Source organism: Anopheles merus, chromosome 3R, assembly GCF_017562075.2.
Source record: "Anopheles merus strain MAF chromosome 3R, AmerM5.1, whole genome shotgun sequence".
NCBI classification, from domain to species: Eukaryota; Metazoa; Arthropoda; class Insecta; order Diptera; family Culicidae; genus Anopheles; species Anopheles merus.
In genome coordinates this window covers 1,117,921-1,135,054 of record NC_054084.1, presented here as the reverse complement: position 1 = coordinate 1,135,054, position 17,134 = coordinate 1,117,921, and the positions used below count along the sequence as shown (strand labels likewise).

General features: G+C 47.5%; 2 protein-coding genes across 2 annotated transcripts; one reads left to right on the top strand and one right to left on the bottom strand.

Moving 5' to 3' along the window:
* The first annotated feature begins 5,844 nt into the window (after nt 1–5,844).
* Nucleotides 5,845–11,371, top strand: LOC121596678 (endothelin-converting enzyme homolog). Its single transcript, XM_041921814.1, has 5 exons — nt 5,845–6,496; nt 7,993–8,257; nt 8,335–8,852; nt 8,922–9,340; nt 9,410–11,371. The coding sequence occupies exons 1-5, from the start codon at nt 6,485–6,487 to the stop codon at nt 10,563–10,565; spliced, it is 2,370 nt and encodes a 789-aa protein (XP_041777748.1). The 5' UTR covers nt 5,845–6,484; the 3' UTR covers nt 10,566–11,371.
* Nucleotides 11,372–11,411: 40 nt separating this feature from the next.
* Nucleotides 11,412–13,534, bottom strand: LOC121595394 (polyserase-2-like). Its single transcript, XM_041919331.1, has 6 exons — nt 12,856–13,534; nt 12,537–12,764; nt 12,240–12,422; nt 11,983–12,088; nt 11,902–11,937; nt 11,412–11,790 (listed from the first exon to the last, which is right to left on the bottom strand). Exons 1-6 carry the CDS (start codon nt 13,532–13,534, stop codon nt 11,412–11,414), a joined length of 1,611 nt encoding a protein of 536 aa, XP_041775265.1.
* Between the last annotated feature and the right edge of the window lie 3,600 nt (nt 13,535–17,134).

The window sequence follows — 17,134 nt, the reverse complement described above, 5'->3', positions numbered from 1 at the left end:
CGCGGGATGCTGTTTTGGGGGATGAAAATGACTCAACTTTGCCTTTGCGACATGCAGACGACTTCGAGTAGTCGCTCCCTTCTCCTCTTTCTCTCTCTTTCTCTGTGTAGTCATTTGGCACTTTGTGAACTGTTTCTCTTTTCGGTTAGTTTTTGGTGGCCAGACGAACGATAGGCCAGGGGAAATAGATTCATTTTCTTTCCTCCGTTTCTTTCTGCCAGCGCGCCAACGCTCGGCGTTGGCTTCAAACGATCCCTTACCGCTCTCGGTGTGAAAGTTTTGCATGCTGTAATGCTAATCTTTGCCGATTGTTGTTCGGCTGCTGGTGGGCTGGTTATGGTGAGCGTTTGAAGGACATACGGTTTGTGGGGGAGAGTGTCCGGAGAGCCGATGACAATGTCGCGACTGATAAATGGCACTTTGGCGGGTGCTACCAAGTGGATCAGAGGAAGCATTGGCAGCGGCTGTGTGTGTGTGTGTGTGTGTGTGTGTGTGGACGGAATGGGTTGCAAACGAACACCCCGGGGGGCTCCATTTACACATCAGACATCCTCCATTTGGTAAGATCCTGGTTTTCTCTATCGTTTTTTTTCTTCTTTCCGACGACAAACCGGCCACTATTCGGGGGTGTGTCGGGACAATGTAACACGAACAAGAAATATGCAAACTTTATTCATTTACTCGTTCTCTAGTTTTTTCTTGTTCGCTCTCTCCCTCTCTCTCTCTCCCTCTGTTGGCAGCTGTATAGACATGGTCTGGCCCTGGTGTCTGCTGTAAGTGGATGGTTCTGGGGGATTTTTTAATGAGATTATCTGTGTAAATAGATGGTTGATTAACATTGTTTCACACAGCCCTTACAGTGTTTTGGCGCGTGGTTCTTTTGTCAGGAAAAATGCACACATTTAATCTAGTTAAAATAAGGCGTGGACAAACGGGAAGAACAGCATGCAATGGTCAGCACTATAGAATGCGTTGCAACAACTTACCATCATGTAGTGATGATGCAGCCTGTTCTCCTTCAAACATCCTTAACACGATCAGGGGAATTCTATTTCCAAAACAGCGCTCAAATTTAATACATACCTATAGTCAGGTTTTCCTCGAATCAATATCGAATGAATATCCGTCCCGAAGTGTTGTGAACGGACACTCGGAAAACCTTTGCAAAAACGACTACACCATATATAATTTATCTCCATTTTTGCCCCACACACGTTTGTTGAATAAAAAAGCAATACCAACTAAAACCCAAGCTGCACTGAAAGCACAAAGTAGAAGTTCAAGCACATATGCTTTTGCACCGTTCGAGAGAGAGAGAGAGAGAGAGAGGGATAAATGGTAACCGAATCCGAATCCTGTAGGTGGACGATGAGCAACACACACAGATACCAGGTCAGTGCTAAATACGAAGAACCGGAGAGTTGTGGCCCCTTTTTTGCCACGGTTTCCCCCATACATGGAGGCGCATGGTTGCAATGTGTTGGCCGTTCGGTACAAACTGCACAGCCACACACAAACACACGGTGCTCACGTTGCGCTAGCCTCTTGTCGATGAATAAATAAGATTCACTCTCTGGCAGAAATTTAATATGCCTTTTGTTTATTTGCATATTTCATAATTAGAAATGGAGCGCTCGCGAAACGTGTGAGAGGGTAAACCGGCGGTGCGGTTAACAAACGGCAGCCCGCCCACCGGGCGGGTTGAAAGGGTGAGAAATTAAAGAACCACCGTACGGACAGGTGGTAGGGCAGGCGTGTGGGTAATCAATATAGGAAAAATCAAACAAAGTTCGCTTAGTTCGTAGAAATGGAGGATGAAATTCAACTGATGAAAACTTGTACGCAAACTGGTTTATCCCATGTTCGATCAGCGATGGTGTAGTTGAAGGTGCATGGAGCTCGTATCAATTATTAAACAAGCAATTATGCATCCTTTTTGACACTTTTAGATCGGAGAACTTTTTGTACAAAACGTTGTTGAGGTAATATTTTCTAGTAATAGATAATGTCAGCTTAATGTGTCCCGTAATGAAGTTTTCCAAGAAAAGAACCGCTTGAACCTATTGCACGATTGCGCTGCCCAATTAGGTGAATAAGTAATGTCATTAAGCACTCAAAATGTTTACACTGGGCAGAGCATTTTTATCTGACATACATGTATATTTAATCCATCTGTTTTTTTTGTTCGACGGGGTGGTTTTCATACAAGTTTCATCGGAAAGCGGTACGAGAAGGATGTCAGCGTGGATGATTCTTTCGTGGCACGGTGGTACGGAGAATGCTCAGAGAGAGATGCACACAGTAAATATAGCAGAGCACCGTTGGATGGTTGGTTGGATGATGGAAAATCGATGGCAATTAAATAATTGAACGAATTGCTTTCTCGAATGCAAATTATCGTGACCATCTGCTGCGATTGTCGATGGTGGAGGTAGTTGAAGTAATAGTGAAGAAAGAAAGAAAAAGGAAAATCCCACCGTTTGCAATACGGCAATACGTTCACGGGGCATCATGGCATAAATTTTTGGAACCGGTCACCGGGATTTGCCAGCATCACACAGCCCAAAAGTAATCGATAGTTGGTCCTTGGCTTGGGGCAGTAAATTGTACTCTTACTGCGCTGCCCCGCGTTTCTGTTGACAGGTGATGTCTGTGGGAAGTGAAATGTTTGGTTCGGAAAATCGAGCCGGACATGTACGAAATGCATTCGTGACAGGAGGGGGTCAACAACGGCGCTGGAGGATGTTTGACGCCGGAAGGATGAAAGCGATCCCCATGGTGATAGTAACCGATAGCCCGGTGGATGTGTTCCGTAAGAGGAAGATGGTGGAAACGTTACTTTGGCACTAGTATCGGGTCCTGGTCGGAGGATTTGTCCTATCTGTTTCCGTACGATGGCTTAGAATGGTCAAAACAGCAAACAGATTGTGGAGAATGGAGATGAAATGATTTGTAAATGGATTTGAATTTAAATTAACGATGACATTGGCAGTGTTGCTTTGAAATCGTAGTCAGTGACAGTTTTGCAATGCATGACAAAGAAAGAAAATGGGGAAAAATACCTTGAAAGTAGTAGATTTGGCTTTTCAGTCAATCAATAAACTCCGCCTTTGCAAAAGTTTGGGAACTACATCATGGGTAACTAAAAACCATTATCCTAACGCGAACTGAAAGTTGGTTCACAGTTTTAGAGTGATAAATTTATAATAATCATTTGCCAAAAGAGTGTTCCCAGAATTTTCGCGCTCCCAAAACGCTGTCAGGCAGATAACTCCACAGCTTCCAGCCCAACTTTGCGACAGCTTCAAACGCTGGGCCGAAGTTAATCCAAACGAGCTGCACACTTCAAACCGCTCGATAGGACGTCACGTCACAAACAGGCCCCGGCATAGTACGGTTGCACAACAACAAAGCGCACGCAAGCACGGGCACTAAAGTTGATAGTTTGTTTGAAACTACCTGCAACAACAACAGCAGCAGCAACTAACCAACCGAGCGACCAAATGTTGAGATTTTCGTGTCGTACGTTCGCCGTCGTTCCGGACTAATCAGCGTATTGGCCGCGATTGGTGGAACGCGCTGCGGTGAGTGTTCCCGCAGATTCCCGGGAATCCGCGGCAACCACACGTCAAGCAGTGTACAGGTGCATGACCACGCGGCACCACACCCGAGCGTCTGCTTTATTCGATCGCGTCCCAAAGCGTATGATCCTCGCTAACCACAATCGACCGAATGCCGTCACTTGCGCCTGGTTCGGTCCCTTCTTGCCTCTGCTGGGTGCAATGCTAACAGTTCGAATTTGACTGTACAATGCTTCGTTTAATTGAGTTTGGAGTTGTGCAACCGGAAGCGACTGCAGGCAACAACCGGGCGAAAGCTTTTCGTCGCGTTTTATTTGACTTTAAATTTGGGTCATCAAAGCGGACGGTAGATGCCTGCGTGAAGTCTGACGGAATCAAGCGCAAAAGGGCGCAATGTGTAGCGTATGGGAAGCAATGGGAAGCGAGAACGTGTCAGCTGGGAAGCTAACGAAGGTTGGGGAGCTGCTTTTAATTCACCTTCCACAAATAATCTGCAGGATAAACTGGACAGCTTGCAAGGTCAGTTGGCGACACAGGCAGCTCGAGAAGGCTGTACATATAATTAAAAAAATAATTGGATTTATTTAAACAATGATAACTAGTCTTGAAATCTTCATGAATCAGCTTAAAAAGCTGAAGGCTTACGAATGTATTTACCAAGAAAGGTTTAATGGATTGAGAAAGCCTCTCAAAGTGTTATGTATTCAAATGTATTGATTCTAATGAATATCTGCAATTCAATGTATCCTTTTATCGAAATGCATCTTTTTCGAGAGTCCACCGCTGACCTGCCCAACTGCAGCATATCAATGCTGCCCATTGGTGCATTTCGGAAGGCGTTAGTGGTACCTACTTACGTCCGTATCTATTTGCACACGGTGTACGGTCGGCTTTGTGGGTGGCCTCTTTAACTCTTTCGAAGCATTCGGCAGAAGGCCAGCAATTCCATTCCAAAACTTCTTATGATGATGATGCCAGTAGCGTACGTAATGGCATTTGCCACCAACGGTCAGGCCAAAAAATGTGTTCCTCGTGGTAGTGGCTCACCGGCCAATAGCGCGTTGCCTTTTGTTAGTGAGCTTGGTGTTGGTAGTAAAAGTGATTATACTGGCAATAATAGTGGTGGTGGTAGTAGTAGTAGTAGTAGTAGTATCAGTAGCAGCGGTAGTAAAATTATTTCTGTCCTAGTTTCGAGTAAATTTCGAGAAACTAGCAATCGTATTGTAGTTTTGTTGTCCTTACAATTGTTGGTAGAGTATCTTTCGAGAGAGAGTATCAGGGAGAGAGCGAGAGACATGCAATTTCTCAGAAGAGAAGAATCATAAGGGAAGGAGAAAAGGATATTGATTCCCCTTGCGGGAGATTTGAGCTACACAACTCAGCTGAGTTCCCAGTATGTTGTGAGCTCCAAAGAGCTACGAAATGTATCCCTTCCTATGATGTTTGAGTTCTTGTATTGTAATAGCAGTTAAAAATAATCAACAAATAATTAAATTACCGTGGTGAATATAGCAAATATCTCTGAGTGACATAGATCTAATAACAGTGCAAACCATTTTTTGAAAACCTTTGAAATCTACCGTGGTTCCTTTAGAGATATGTGTACATTTAGATGTGGGATTACCTTTTTCATACATGACGCAAATGATGTGGTTTTGTAAACATGGAATGTTGTTTATTGGTTTACGTTTAAATGAGACGTTAATTGCAACATATACCGTCATAAAAAAGCGGCAAGATGAGGCAGAAGTAAGTTGCGGTAGACTCATTCAGCGTGTGCGATATTTCCTGTAAACAAGCTTACAAGTAACAGAATCAATAAGATTAGATCTTTCTACGCTGGATACATTACATTCCAAAGAAAATATCCCTTCATCTTGTAAACCAACAAAAACCCCCTAAACGACAAGCAGCGACACCAGCAACGGTAAATTGTTTATGAAAAATTCACTTTGACAGGTAGCGGAAAATTACCCCCCGCATGCTGCCGTAATATTCGCCCCGGGGAAATCCGCTTTCCTCATTTCCAGCTGATTGCACGCTGACGGATCCCAGTGCCGACGACGACGGGTGGGAAGGGTGTGCGAGTGGGAAAGGCGGTTTGTTTTGGTATCCGTTTTCCCGGCTTTTCTCTGCCCTGCCACACGGAGCGGGTACGGTTGCGGGACTTTGACAGCTCTCGGGCCAAACAGTGAAGCTCGGACGCAGCCGCGCTACGTTTGACGGTTGTGGCGCATGTCAGATGCAAACTATTTTCATCCATGGTCCTTCATCCAAATACAAACCACTTTTTTCCCCACGGACGCAAGGAAAAGGTTACTCCAACGAGGTTTGGTGAATTGCGTGTGTGTTTTTAGGGAATGGTACGATGTTTAGGAAGGAAAAGTTTGATTATTCAGAGAAGCTGTGTGCGGTAGGTTAGTGGAAAACGTGAGCAAAATGAGTCTTCGCACCATTCCAAAGCATCTGAAGTAGTGTGCAGAAGGGCCCGTAAACGAACGAAGCGTCTTCCCAGGTTGGCCTAAAAAAAAAAGGAACAAAAAACGAAGGAACAGTAGCAATCGTTTAGCGACGAACGGATCGATAGTGCAAAAACGCTGTTGATAGTAGGTCCAAGCAGTCATAGCAGTATTATCGTGAAGATACACATTGCAGGTGTTGCCCAAGGCGCGCAACGACCACTTCAATATGGTAGCCAGCCAGGCCCTGCTTGGGGGCTCGTTTCCATATGCGTGAACAGTAACGGGAGCACCCGCTGTGAAGTACATTCCGTTGTAGTAAACTGAACGTAAAAAAGACTGACTGTGGAAGAGTAGGAAAAGCGAGTGCGTTTTTGTACGGTGCGACATCCACGGTGCTATCAGTGCAAAACAAGAAGAAGTAACACAATCCCCATTCCAACCATGTCGGTGCAGGTGAGTACGAAAGGGAAGGCAGGGCTTCCAGAAACGGCAGCACAAACATTGTGAGCTAAATGATTACCAACCCGATGCAAACGAGTGGATACAAAACACGAACGATAAGATAAACCAAACGCCCTGAGTGGGTTAATGTGTCTGAATCAGCTTTAAACGGTAGCGAGCATGGGGTTTTTCGGTGGGGAAGTTTACATGCTTCGGGAGGGAGAATTGAGCGTCCCTCGATGCAATATGGTTAACAGGTTGGGTATTGTGTATTGTGCGTTTCTGCTGCACGTTCCTTCAATTAGTGTGGAGCAGCAGCAGTAGCAGCAATAGCAACATGGGGACATCTCTCTCTCAGTCCCACTTACATGACCATTTGCATCACATTTCACATAGAAGCGCTATTTGTCATAGTGGGATTCCGCGAAGCTAAAGTACTCTTAACTTTGTTGTATAAATTAAGACATTTTTAACAACGATGCAATTTAAGTCGCTTGTAAATTGAATGCAATAATTCACTCAACAAGCGTACTTGAGTGCACCAGAGCGTATCTTTCCTCCCGGGGGGCGTTTGCTGTTGTTGAACTTCGCGAACTGCCCCGAGAATCCATACGGAAGCAATAAATTGTTCCCTCTTAATTATCTAGCTCTGAGGGGCGTAAAAAACCTTTCAAGACACGTGCAAGAATCGGTTTACAGTGAGATGTATTTACATCCTCCCCATGCTGCCGTAGCCAGTAAGAACCGCAACATTCTCGCTAATCGCAGCGAGCGACGGGGTTTGTTGTGGTAGTATGTGGATAAAGAAACTATTACCACTACTAGCGTCTTCCTCTAATAAGCCACAGGCAGGGTTCTATTTTGGGGAACGCTGGGAGTGGTTTTATGAATGAGCGGAGCGATAACGTGCCCTCCCAACGGGGCCTCCTCTCACCTCAAATGCTGATTTGAAAAGACAAATTGGCGGGCCGCAGCTAAGCCGTGTGTTGTGCCGTTGTGCGCAAGCGTAATCGCATTGCGAAGTGGCAGCCAGGCAGGCAGGCGGCCATTGTCGGGTCCGGGTTGTTGGAGTTGGAGCTGATAGAGGTGATTGTTTACATGATCGCACACACTCGCACGCGCGCGCTCGCTTGCGTTTGCTCTCGCGCGGTTTTTGGCGTGGCTGAGCGAACGCAAAGATCGCGAAACATGTGAAACACAGTTAGACGTTGATCGTGAGCGCGATGAGAAGTAGCAGCCGCAGCAGCAGCAGTAGCAACAATTCGTGTCAGTTTGATTAGAGGCAGACTCTGGCAGGCCTGGGAATTTCGCGTACTTGCGGTGTCGGCCGAGTAGTTGTATCGAATTGAGGCGCGATAGTTGTACGGGGTGAATCGGGGCGGCAAAATACGCAAACAAATTGCGACGCAAACGAAATCGATTGTGTTAATTGTCGGGAGTTTGTTGGCTGGTAGAAAATAAACTTTACGACTGTCGAATGTTGGGTCTGTTCGGTGATCTTTTGACAGATGACGAGATATAAGCAGGCACAGTTCGCTGACGAGGACAGCAGCAGCATCGGCTCGATACAGATCAACGAGACGACGCGCAGCCCTACGATGCACATCCGCTACCATGCCGCCCGGGGATCCTCGCTTTGGAACGCTCGGAGCAAGCTGGAGAAGGTGTTGCTGTCGCTGCTGGCGCTCTCTATCATACTGATTGTGGTGCTGAGCAGTTTGCTGGCGAGCGATACAACCCGTATTCTTCATGTGCGCCCTCACGTTGGTTCGGGTAAGCATCAGTAGCAGCCAGTAAGTGTAGGCCCAGTTTGTCTAATGTTCTCAAAATATCTTACCTTTCCTCTCCAGATCCGTTCGGGGTGGACGAACAGTTGCCCTGCCTCAATCAACACTGCATCTTTGCGGCGAGTGAGATACTGCACTCGATCGACTGGAGTGTGGATCCGTGTGACGATTTCTACGCCTTCTCCTGCAACCAGTGGATCCGCAACAATCCCATCCCGGAGGGTAAATCAATGTGGGGCCTGTTTGGGAAGCTGGAGCAGCAGAATCAGCTGGTGCTGAAGAACGCTCTCGAACGGCCACTGGCGGAGTTTAAGTCGAAGGCGGAAAAGAAGGCCAAACTGTACTACCAATCGTGTCTGGATGAGGACGAAACGATGGAGAAGCTCGGCGCGGAACCGTTGCAGAAGCTGTTGCGCCAGATCGGAGGCTGGAACGTGACGGCCAACGCGAGCGGCTTTGACGTGCAGCGATGGTCCCTGCAGCGAACACTTCAAACGCTGCAGATACGCTACAACATGGGCGGACTGTTCGGGTGGGCTGTGGGCGAGGATGATCGCAACTCTAGCAAGCATATCATACAGGTTGGAGAGCAGAGCTGCAAATGGTACAAGTGAGAAGTAATGGTAACCTACGTACAATAATATTTACAGATCGATCAAGGTGGATTGACACTTCCATCGCGGGATAACTATCTAAACAAAACGGCCAACGCCAAGATTCTGACCGCCTATCTGGAGTACATGACGAAGGTGTCGGTGCTGCTCGGGGCGGACGAAACGGACGCACGGCGTCAGATGCTTGAGGTGATCGAGTTTGAGACGCGTCTGGCCAACATTACCACCCCGCAGGATATGCGCCGGGACGAGGAGACACTGTACCATCCGATGACGTTGGCGATGCTGCAGGAGAAGGCCCCATTCATTAACTGGCAGGAACATTTCGAGGAAGCGTTCCGCCTGGTACGGCGCAAGATCACCGAGAAGGAGCGCGTCGTCGTGTACGCTCCGGAGTATCTCGAGAAGTTGAACATCTTGATGAAGGAGTACACCTCAACGGATGAGAAGAAGATGTAGGTCACAGAGGATGTAGGACAAGAGGGTTTTATAATGTCTCACACAATGTGTTTTCTCCATTTCAGCATTCTCAACAACTATCTGGTGTGGCAAACGGTACGAACGCTGACCGCCTGCCTGTCTAAGGCATTCCGCGATGCGTACAAGGGTCTCCGAAAGGCACTGATGGGTTCGGACGGAGGCGAAGAGCTCTGGCGGTACTGTGTGTCGGACACGAGCAATGTGCTCGGTTTCGCTGTCGGTGCCATGTTTGTGCGGGACGTGTTTCACGGTGATTCCAAACCGCAAGCCGAAGAAATGATCAACCAGGTGCGGGATGCATTCAAGGAAAACTTCAAGAATTTGGGCTGGATGGATGCGGAGACACGTCGACTGGCGGTGGAGAAGGCCGATGCGATTAGCGATATGATTGGCTTCCCGGACTATATCCTCTATCCGGAGGAGTTGGATCGGAAGTATCAGGATTTGAACATCGACCCAAAGACCTACTTCGACAACAACATCAACTACAACATTTACAGCTTGAAAAAGAACCTGGAAAAGCTCGATCAACCCGTGAACAAGACAAAGTGGGGCATGACACCGCCCACAGTGAACGCGTACTATACGCCCACGAAGAACCAGATCGTCTTTCCGGCAGGCATCCTGCAGAACCCGTTCTTCGACATCAAGAACTCGAAAAGCTTAAACTACGGCGCAATGGGTGTGGTGATGGGGCACGAGCTGACGCACGCGTTCGATGACCAGGGCCGGGAGTACGACAAGTACGGCAATCTGCACCAGTGGTGGAACAATCAGACGATCGAGCGGTTCAAGAATCAGACGGAGTGCTTCAACCAACAGTACAGTGCCTACCGAATCAATGGCAAAACGATCAACGGCAAGCAGACGATGGGCGAGAACATTGCCGACAATGGTGGCCTGAAGGCGGCCTTCCACGCGTACATCAACAACGAGAAGAACAGCTACACGGACACGGACACGCTACCCCTGCCGGGTGTAAACATGACCCACCGGCAGTTGTTCTTCGTGTCATTCGCGCAGGTCTGGTGTTCGGCCGTGACGGACGAGACGACCACGCTGCAGATCGAGAAGGATTCCCACTCGCCGCCAAAGTATCGCGTGATAGGGCCGCTGTCGAATCTGAAAGAATTCTCCGACACGTTCCACTGTCCCCTCGGTACGGGCATGAATCCGATCGAGAAGTGTGTGGTATGGTAGAGTGTTCGGTGGGAGAACTGGACGAGCAAGGTGGTACAAATGTGTTTACGTTCTGCAGAAGGTTTGTTTTTTCTCATTTAGATCGTGTTTTCATTTGTGCACACTCTCGTGGGCGATTTTTGTGACAGTGTTCATATATCAATTCAATGTGGCCAAATGAAGAAAACGAAGTGAAAGAACACAAACAGCACACGCACAGGTAACAGGCCTGAAACGTTCCTGGAACAGCGGGCCGCGGGGCAATCCAATTAGAGAGCATTGCGAGTAAGATTTCTAAGTCAAAGACAGCAACCAAAAACTAAGTATGTAAGACACAAAAACGGACAAACTGAAAGTATATCTATTTTATTACTAACTTTTTCTACTGCTCGCTATGGGCAGCGATCGTGCGAAGGAGCGGATCGCCCGGGGCTGAGGGAATGGGTGTTTGAAGGCATTTTACTTTAGTATTTTCCTCAATTTTCTCGCATCACAAACATACACACAAACTGCGTAAGAGTAAAAAATCCACGTTTATAGTGTACGAAAACGTTTATAATTGTGATTGTATCTTAAAATGAGGGTAGCACATTGGCTAAGCAGGGAGACGCACTATTCGTCTAGCACTGTCTATCGAATAGGAAAGGATGGAGGGATAGTATGAGCGACAGCACGATGGCTGTCAATGATGTGGTGCATAATGCGGTAACAGTTATAGCAGGAAAGGTAAGAAGCGACGTGAATTCCTACTCGACGACAGCATGGACATGTACGTTTGATGCGGGAATCAACAACAAATGAAATAAAACTTATCCTAGATTGTACAACTGTTCAAAATTCTCGGTACTTTTTTGCGGGGATATTCGGTTACAGCCCATTGTCGTTATCCGAAGATGATGACCCCAGCCAGACAATCCGCTCGATCCAGCCAAGAAACGGTGCTACCTTGATGAAGCGTATCGTCGTACAGGTTCGCTCGACAACAATGCCGACCAATCGATCGGACCGACCACCGTCCGGGTTCTGCTGCATCACCAAGGGCGCCAGCAGCTCGTCGTAGCAGCGACTCGCTTGGGTTGTGCTGCCCCGGCCACTGGAAGTCGGTCGGACCGTCATCTCCGACGACTCGATCGATTTGTCACCGGACGAGACGTTCACAGCCGAGTAGAGCAAGATGTTCGGGAGGGTCTCACTTTCGGCACCTTCGACCCCCGTCCAGAGACACACAAACTGACAGGTGGACAGACTGTGAGAAATATCGTTTCAATTTTCAGCAACACAATGGAAAACAAATCAATTCCAAACGATTGACGACGATAGCATAGGGGGAAACACTTGGAGAGCGCAGGATACTTACGACACTGCCCGTTCCAGTTCGATTAGGGCGATATTGCTTTGGTGTGTCCTCTCTTCCCGCAGATCGTCCTCCGTTGCAGACTCGGATGGAGGATTGTTGATAAAATTCGGGTGATGATGGAATCTCTTTACACTACAGGCCATTGCCTGACCGGCAAACTCTAGCATAATGAATTGCTTTGGCAGGGCTGGAACATTTTTCCCCAGATTCACCGTTAGTGTCCCCAGGTCGTTTGTGATTTATTTGAAATGGTTCGATTTATTATGTTGCGGCTAGTGTGTCCGGTGGGCCCGGGAATCATACATCATGATGGAGCTTTGAGAAGAATTCATTCTTACCTGTGCTATGGTGGCAGCTAGCCGGTGCCAGAAGAAACCGCTCACTTATCAGAACGCCGTAGCAATCAATCACTAGCCGAGCGTAACGGGGCGAACTTCCAGCGACGCGGATCGGCCGGACGATTGGAGCCAAGTACGATATGTCTTCTGGCTTTGGGCATTGGTCGCGGTACGATTGACACACTGGCGGAAGGAAAATGGGATTTAATTAACAGCTTGATCGGAAGATTTAATAGAATCTCGGGGGTCTTTTACTAGTGTCGCTAATCCTTGGTAAAGGGCTGTTGGGCATTTCACCATGTGTGCCTAGCTGCACAGCTTCCACAGCAGATACAGATTCAATCCAATCCAGGTACATTGGAATGCTGATGAATCCAGCGAGGCTTTTTGTATCACAACGGAATGGTGTTTGGCCGTCGGTGTGTTCTCTAACTCCCGTAAAAGACACTATACCAAAGGCTGTCCAACTACCGTTAACATTGGCAGCGAATGCTCCTCCACTATCACCATTGCAGACGTTCGTACCTGTGGGAAGTCACAAATGTCGTATTTTAGCTACTTTAAGTTTTATATGGCACGGATCTGATGATGTATTAGTAATATAGTTAAAGCTTACCATTTTCCCACCCTGCACAGAACATCCCATCGTATAGGACAGCACCAAATAGTGTGGAATCACTTTGAAGACACCTTAAATAGCTCACAACTGGCATTGTGGCCGATCGAAGCGTTCTAGCAGGGGAATCATCCTCTGTCAACCCCCAACCAGACACAGTTCCCGTCCGAACTCCCTTGAGAGCATCCGGCTCCCGTGGCAAACAAATCGGCTGTACAAAGTCCCCGAACTCCACGATGGTTCGAAGCGTCAGCAGGGCAATGTCATGGCGGGGTGAGCCTGTCGTGAAGTTTCCGTGCCGATGAATCCGTCCTACCCGATGCTCTTGGGAGTGGCGGGCGAGCGTGAGCAGATCGTACAGACCCACGCGGACGGTCAGCTCATCGGACGCTAGCTGATAGCCGCTCGGTGCTGTGACGCAATGGGCCGCTGTAATTACCACCCGTTCACCCACGATGAAACCGCCGCAAGCGTACGAAATCGTAAGAGGCTGCTCCGTCCGGTACAGTGCCACATGCCACGGAAACTGACCGGGCCAACTAGACCGACCGTAGGTGATGGTACCCGGGGCAGCAATAGGTCGCTGGCCACAGAGGATGTTCGTGGTGGTGATCGAATCGATTTGCCAGTGGATGGCAAGTGCCAGTAGCACCAGTTGTAATGCGCTGGCCTTCCGCATGATGGGTGCTGTTTGACTGACAGTTGAGGTGAAGGTTTCCGTATAGGGATCGGGGAGGCTTATCGATCTCCGATCGTAGTAGGCTCATCTACGCAATCACGCATTTTTGCGCAAATGGGAATGTCGTAAAGTAACCTAATGACTGGATGATTTGATTGAAGCTGTGACTTGATGATAATTGGATGATATTGAAAAGGGGAGGCTTAAGCAAGGGAATAAAAGATACAATATTTTGCACAAGGATTCTTCATTTCGGTGTAATTATTCATTGTACCGTATCTTTCATTGCGTGGTCACAGCTTAAAAGGTCAGCACAACGGCAATAGAACTGGAAAACGTTACAGCCTTCTACACTAACGATCAATTTCGTCTTACATCTACTACTGTTGCGGAACTATTACGAAAAGCTCCGGAACTACTGTTTGTTTCCTTTCCACCCCTGAAGGATTTGACGCTGGAATTCTTGAGCGCATTGCTGTGTGACTTACCACCCATCGTCCATCCCGTCACCGAAGCGAAGGCAAATAAATTTGTTTACCGATTCCAATCCCCAACCTGACAGGGTGTGTTAGTGTGTCCGGTAGGTCCGGCGGTGAGCCGATTCGGTTCGGTAGCTTTCTCACGTTTTTGCTGATGAAACCACGTGCTGACTAGACTCGGTTCGGTTTGGGGAAGGGAGAAAGCTCCCCGGGGCAGTGATTGGGCTTGTGGAAGAATTTTCACCATCTCCCTTCCAGACCTCACTGAACACGAAGCTGGAATCTGGAACGTGTAATGGAACGTGCAACAATTTGTTGCCCGGTCGGTGGGTGGAATGGAATTTACGGGTAAGATGAGTGCGACGGTAGAACTGTGCTTCTGGCGTTTTTTCACCTTTTCATTCGTTTTGCTACCGTAAAGGGGTCTGTACTGCCGTGCATTCCGATTCGAGTGCCAGGGAAAGTGGAAAACCGGAGCGATTGGCAGTTCCTGGACGTTCATGGTATCCTTAAAAAAGCATATCGATGAGAACTCGTCTACCGGGATTTCGAGCGACTTCTTGAGCTTGAGCTATCGTTGAAGCATTCCTCTTCATTAGACTGACGAAGGTAACGAATATGTTATGGTTTGCCAGTTTGCCCGTACCGATCCTTACAGCGTTGCAATCGTTGGCTTTTTACAGTAAAACGGAGCGCTAAAGCACACACACACACATACACGTCATTGAAATGGAAGGCACGCTTCAACATTGGTTGGAAACACCGGTCTCCCTGAAGTGTAGAAAAAACTTTCCCCATGATACGTGGCTTTGTGAAGGTGGTTGGATTGTGCAGCTGCTTCTGCAGCGCATCGAGATTGCAACCGAAATCAAGTGCAGTGGAGTGACGTGCGCGGAAATGCTAGACAAAGCCGTACGTAGGGATTATCTATCAATTTCAAATTTAACTAACGAACAGCGTGCAATCAATAGTTGCTTTCGATTCGATTTATTTTCACAGTTGTTATCTCAACCGTCGGTTGGGTTGGCTTTCGACTTCGGGCCCGTGGTTGTGGTGCTGGCAATGGACAAAGAACGATGCGGGATGCTGTAACGCTAGCTCATGCGTCACAGCAGGTTGTTAGTGCGATAATGTTTGACAAGCAGGCAGATTGGAACCGAGCATCACATGAGTTCGTTGTTTAATTAGTGTTTGTATGACGAGAAGCACTTTGGAGTTTGAAATAATGAGATGAGAATGATATTATTAATCAAATTCAGTTTACCTTTAAGTAAATTTAATAAAACAACTCTTTCCGCTGTTCTCGAATGGATGGTAATAAATTTCGACCTAAACATGTTCGCCCCAGGGACCTCTCCTGGTACCAAAAAAAGCGTCCCCTACCTACCGCAGAGAAGTTGACAATAATTTTGAAAAATCGCCCCAAGAGCCGCTTTAATGTTTCTCTTAATTCGTGTTCCTTGCACCAGACACGAACAACCCCGTCCAGAAGAAATATATCCTCCAGCCAAGTCTATTACATTGTTGTGTAGTGCGTTGTGGAGTGGTGTTTGCTTTAACGAACAAAACAGAAAAGAAAACGTCTATTCCAGCTGACTCGCTCGCATCACCTCACGCTGTCACGGTCAATGTTAACGACTGCCAGTTTACAAGAGGGCGGCATTGTTGTGGTGTAAATTTTATCGAAAATCATATCGATTCCAACGCTCGGCTCGGTAGAGCGTCGGCAGCAGAGGCATAGCGGAGAGAGAGAGAGAGAGTGATTTTGCTTGATGGTTTCCCATTAGCATCGAAAATTGCACCTTTCCGGCAGACCGAAACGGTAGCCTCGATGATGAATTGCTCGCGCAGGAACTGAACTTTGGCGTGACAGGCGACGGGCAACAGTCTTCTTATGACGTGTACAAGAACCCATTAAAATTGTAGAATGGGGAGGGTAGAAGATAAGCAAAGCGGACGCGCTTGTGTGCGCTCTTGCATGTGTTTTTACGCTCTTGTAGAACGAATTTCGGCACCTACAAGATCCCGTGCCGATGTCGAGAATGCGATCGATGCCAGCCAGGGCAAAAGCAAGATAAGAAGTATAAATTATAGCGCCAGCTTTTCGGATGCACTTTTGTGCATAGTGCGTTGAGCGCTCTGCCCTGCAGGGTTCGGTGGCAAATGGTCAGGATGGGCTGAGCGGGGATGGAGTGTGGGAAGGAAATTCATCATCTGATCGATTACATGCCGACAATGAGCGATCGCTGGTGTAGACGAATGAAAAAAGGGTGTACAATACTGCACCATGGGAGAGTTGTATTACTTTCAGATGGATATAACTTTTAATTGAAAGTACTATATATTATTAAAAAGGTAGGGACGGTACAACTCAACCTCAATTGAGATAAAACTGGAAACAAAACATTGTTCAGCAAGTTCTACTATAGCTTCACCCCTGGCACAAGTTGCAGGATTTTTGCCCACCGTGCACCGCGGAGTGAAGCCAACGCGCAGATGGCCTTTCCCTCGCCCGATAGTGGGCCGCGGAAAGTTTTGTTTACTGTTTTTTATCATGTTAATTTCCGTGGCATGCTTTAATGAGTCTATTAGCATAATATCGTGCCGACATCATAAATTGTACCCGGAATGAGCCAATAGGGGGTGCCTGTCTTCATACCCCGTCCTGGCACCGGGTTAGTTTGACGTTCCGATGGATTTTGCCGGCGGTCATAAGGTCAGCAAGAGTGATAAAGAGACAGAGAGAGAGAGAGAGAGAGAGGAAACAGCAAGAGAACAACAGTTGTGTGTGAGGGTGCTTGCGCTAATGTAGTTGTATTTCTCTTGTCGGTTGCATCTCGGTTGCAGTTTTGTGGCCTGTTGCATCGTGTGCTCGCGTTCCAGTGGAGCAAGAGCGTTGTTTTTCAGCGTGGAATTACACCCAATTTAGCTTCTTTTTTCCATGGACGGTGCATGATGCTTTAGTTTGGATATCCACGAACCCGCATACACACACAAAACGATCCGGATGGACAGGTTTTGACGGGAATTTTAATAACGGTCATAAATATGTCACGTCAAAACACAAATTTCGACACACGCGGGTGGTAGGAAGAGGACACAAGAAAGGAAAACAAATCTA